We start from the raw sequence: 4037 nt of genomic DNA on the forward strand, positions 1-4037 counted from the left end.
AAAAAAGACTAAAATCAAAGACTTCACAACATAACAAGAAAGTAAAAACCCCAACTCTCCAGTTAATCAAATACTGCTTCAAAAAAAAAAAAGCCTATTAAGAAAGCAAGCTATTTGATTTTCACTGAACATGGCAGGACAATACTTCACTTTGGAAAGCAGAAAAACTGCCTTGAAACAATTGTAGCTTATGCCACTGCAGGTATGGTGAGAAGCACAGGCTGGCACTACATTCAGTTTTTTTTTTTTTTACATCCAGCAGTGGCCCATCAGAGGCCAACCCATCACACTGATTTCCTGCTTGTTTTGACACTAATGCTACCTCACAATTTACCAAACCTGAATTCTTTTGAAAAGCAGAGGGTGAGGGTGATGGAGGAAGAAATGGAAAGGCATGAACACAGATGGCGGGAGATGCTGCATTCTTCTTCCTGCAGACTTTCCCAAGCGATTACTGAAGAGGTTGCACCCATGCTCCTTATTAAATAACACAGACTGCCAAGGACTCTTCACTCCCCCTGTTCCCATCTAGCCCTGAGGCAAAGTAAAACAATATTAACACCAAACCCTCCTGAGACATACCTGAAAAAAAGATAATCACAGGACTGATCCCAGATGTAGTCATTGAAAAGCGATACACGGAAGTCACAAGCAGTACAACGCAGCTGGTCACACGTTCTGGTCGAAGACAAAAAAACCACCAGAAACCTCCAAGAGCTTGTAACAGTAAGAGAAGCTACACAAATCATTAGTTTTAAAACAAAACACACTCAGAAATACTACAAGTGTGGTTGACCTGTAATCTTAATTTTTCACATCTCTGGATGATTCATTATGTACGCATTCAAACCTATGATCATGTAGTAACTCTTCCAGATTCCTCGAATACACCAAATAAACTGATATTCTCCATATATACTCTTTGATCCCTCTCACTGGTGTGGCACCTGACTATCACCTGCATGGGCATCATGTGTATAATTACTACGAAAAATCCCAGATGGAAATGCACTAATTTTCTATTGGATATCAGAGCTTTATATCTGAAGTCCCTTTCCTCCAGTTAACTTTCCTGAAGCTACCAAGCACTCTGCTTGTCCTCAGTTGAGGCTCTGGGATGCCTGTCTTCAGTTCAAGCTGTGAGATGACTTAAACCAGTCTACTGATTTAGGTGGCATACTCTGCCATCACACAAAAAGCCTCCTTAACTACATGGCTTTGATTGTTGGAGTCTCTTGTCTCATTTGCACAGATTCTTCAACTGCTCAAATGAAGAAAAGGATCCTGTAGTTATGAACAGGGGACTGGAGGGGATCAGCAAACTCAAACTGCAGTTACAGGCAGCTGTGCATTTCAATGGATATAGAGCTGTCCCTACAGTTCAAACTCAGGGCTCTAAACCACCACAGAAACACAGTTGTGATTAAAACTAATGATAGATTTTTTTTTTTAACCTTTTTGAAATATTCGTTCCTATGCCATTTGGTGAAGAGCTTCCACCCAGGTACACTGGACAGCACCTATATGGATTTAATTAAAAGAAAATAATGAAATGGTAGCAAAACATTTTGAAAAAAGGCAGCTTAATACTAACTTAAACTGTTGTGTGTTACACTGCTTCAAGTAGTACTTTTTCAGCAAGATTTTCCCTTTAGTCGTTTAAAGGCATGGCAAGTTAATATTTATTCAATACAGGCAAAGCATCAAATGCTTGCGAACGATTTAATTCAATTTTTTTTCTTTTGCCAAGATATTCATAGAAAAACTGTGATAAACATTGTCTATATGGAACTGTGGCTGTTTAGTCTGGGAAAGAGAAGGCTGAGGGGAGACCTTATTATTCTCTTCAAATACCTGAAAGTTGATTGCACTGAGAGTGGGGCTGGTCTCTTCTCACTGATGACAGGTGACAGGATGAGGGGAAATGGCCTCAAATTGTGCCAGGGGAGGTTTAGGTTGGATATCAGTAAACACTTCTTTACAGAAAGGGTTGTTAAGCATTGGAATAAGCTCCCCAGGGAGGTGGTTGAGTCACCATCCCTGGATGTGTTTCAGATCCATTTGGATGTAGTGCTCAGGGACATGTTTTAGTGGAGGGTTGTTAGAGTAGTATGGTCAGGTTGTGGTTGGACTCAACGATCTTTAAGGTCTTTTCCAACCTGAGCTGTTCTATGATTCTTCAATTCTACGTGACTAAACATTGCAGTGTTTGATAACTGCATTTGTCCAGAAGGCAGAGGAAATTGTTGTTCCATAATTACTTACATGGTAAATAATTTTGACCACGTGAAAACACATCAATAATTCTTTAATATTAACTTTCTGTTCAACAGTGTGCTTTTTCTTATAAAGTTGACTGAATACTCATTTTTTTCCTTAGTTCACATCAAGACAAATGAACCATGAGTAATACTATCAGACAAGCTTTAATCAAGCTATGTTAAAGTAGCCCGAACGTTTTTCGTTTACCTTTTCCTATGAGCCTGTACAACAGCACTACTGCTTCCAGGTCTGACACTTGGGTAGTTAGACTTCAATTTCTATTTAAAAAGCAAAGAATAAAAGGCAGCGTTTCAGCAATATGGCAATAGGCCGTTTTACTTAAAAAGCAAGAGCCAGGAAATTCAAATAATCCAGTAAGACGGAGACTAAGAATTTGGGATTTTTCTTGCTCAGTTTTCTGTAAGGCTGTCTGAGACAAAATGTGCTGAAGTTACAGATGGATAGGTAGCAAGGCTTCTCTCCCCATACCAAATTTCCAGCTCTGCCTGAAGGAACTGACACAATCACCTTGACATTAGAATCAAGACCTTCTCCTGCCTCCTGGATATGCCTGGAGTGCTGTGCCCAATACAAAAGCGATATGGACATCATGGAATAGGTCCTGCAAACCACCATGAAGGTGATTAAAGTCTTTAGACCATCTGACATACAGGTAGAAGCTGAGAGAGCTAGGACTGCTTAGCCTGTGGAAGATCAAGGTCAGGAGAGTTTCGTCAATGGATACAAGTATATGCTGGGGAGAAGCAAGGATGACATATTCAGAATACTGTCAGTTTGTGTCAGTGCCCACTGACAAGAGGTGGGGTAATGGACACAAACTGAAACGTCAGAAAAAAATTTTTTGTGAGGATGATCTAACACAGGAACAGGTTACAGGTTTAGTTTTGAAATCTCCTCTCTTGAAAAGCCTAATTCAAAATTCAAAATCTAACTAGACATATTCCTAAGCAACTGGCTTGAGTAGAAGGTTAGATTTTTTTTTTTATATTTGACACTGTGCTCTACGTTGAACTAGCATTTCCTTTAACAGCCTGGGTTAGATGATCCCTTTATATCTCTCTTGTTCATCACTACAGGATTGTTGCGCTTTCCTCCCTGCTTTATTTTTCAGGTTTATTCTACAGCATTTTTCAATTCTTTCTTGTTTTAAATCAGTTTTAGTTTGTAGTGCTTTTTTATTTTTTTCCATGGTTTCTGCATTTCTCCAAACTTGTACTCACCAGAGGTGTTCTGGCAAAGCTGCTGTCATTACAGATTTCATCAATAATGTCATCTATATCATCTTCATCGCTGCCAGCACCCGTTAATGTTTTAGCTGATCTGAAACACAAGCAAATCAACTTTCATTTTGTAGCACAATCAAAACAATTATAAGAACTGTAAGTTAAAAACATAAAATTAGTCCCAATCTTCTCCTCTAATATTACTGTAGTATCTAAGGTAGGCCATCCAAATAATTATGGACAAGATGTACCATGCAGGATAAGGCCTCTTCATTGAACTGTCCTGTCATTGGCCTTCTGCTTATTCCCTTTATTCCCTACCACTACCAACCTTCAATAAAGTAGTGATAATAGAACCCCTGCTGCATTTACTGAGTAACAGATTGGACAACTCTGATTTTTCACATTTATTTTCAGCAGCAGATATACAAAAAGGTCAGAGGGAGCTCTCTCCTGATGTTATACGACTTGCAAATACAATTTAGAACACAATGCATTGGGCTACTGTCTCCTGCTGGCTTTTTTTTTTTT

At 39.1% G+C, this 4037-nt stretch overlaps 1 protein-coding gene across 2 annotated transcripts in view; it reads right to left on the bottom strand.

Annotated features, from left to right (window-relative positions):
* C3H8orf37 (chromosome 3 C8orf37 homolog) overlaps positions 1-4037 on the bottom strand; it is a 7998-nt gene that overhangs the window by 2157 nt on the left and 1804 nt on the right. The window contains exons 2-5 of one of the 2 annotated variants that reach the window (XM_010709152.3): positions 3504-3603; positions 2470-2540; positions 1455-1520; positions 583-678 (exon numbers count right to left, since the gene is read on the bottom strand). In XM_010709152.3, coding sequence (XP_010707454.1) covers positions 583-678; positions 1455-1520; positions 2470-2540; positions 3504-3603 — 333 coding nt within the window. Of the gene's footprint in view, positions 1-582; positions 679-1454; positions 1521-2469; positions 2541-3503; positions 3607-4037 lie in introns of both variants that reach the window. The other variant, XM_019614158.2, reaches the window with a different exon arrangement.

The sequence above is a fragment of the Meleagris gallopavo genome, chromosome 3, assembly GCF_000146605.3.
Source record: "Meleagris gallopavo isolate NT-WF06-2002-E0010 breed Aviagen turkey brand Nicholas breeding stock chromosome 3, Turkey_5.1, whole genome shotgun sequence".
NCBI lineage: Eukaryota > Metazoa > Chordata > Aves > Galliformes > Phasianidae > Meleagris > Meleagris gallopavo.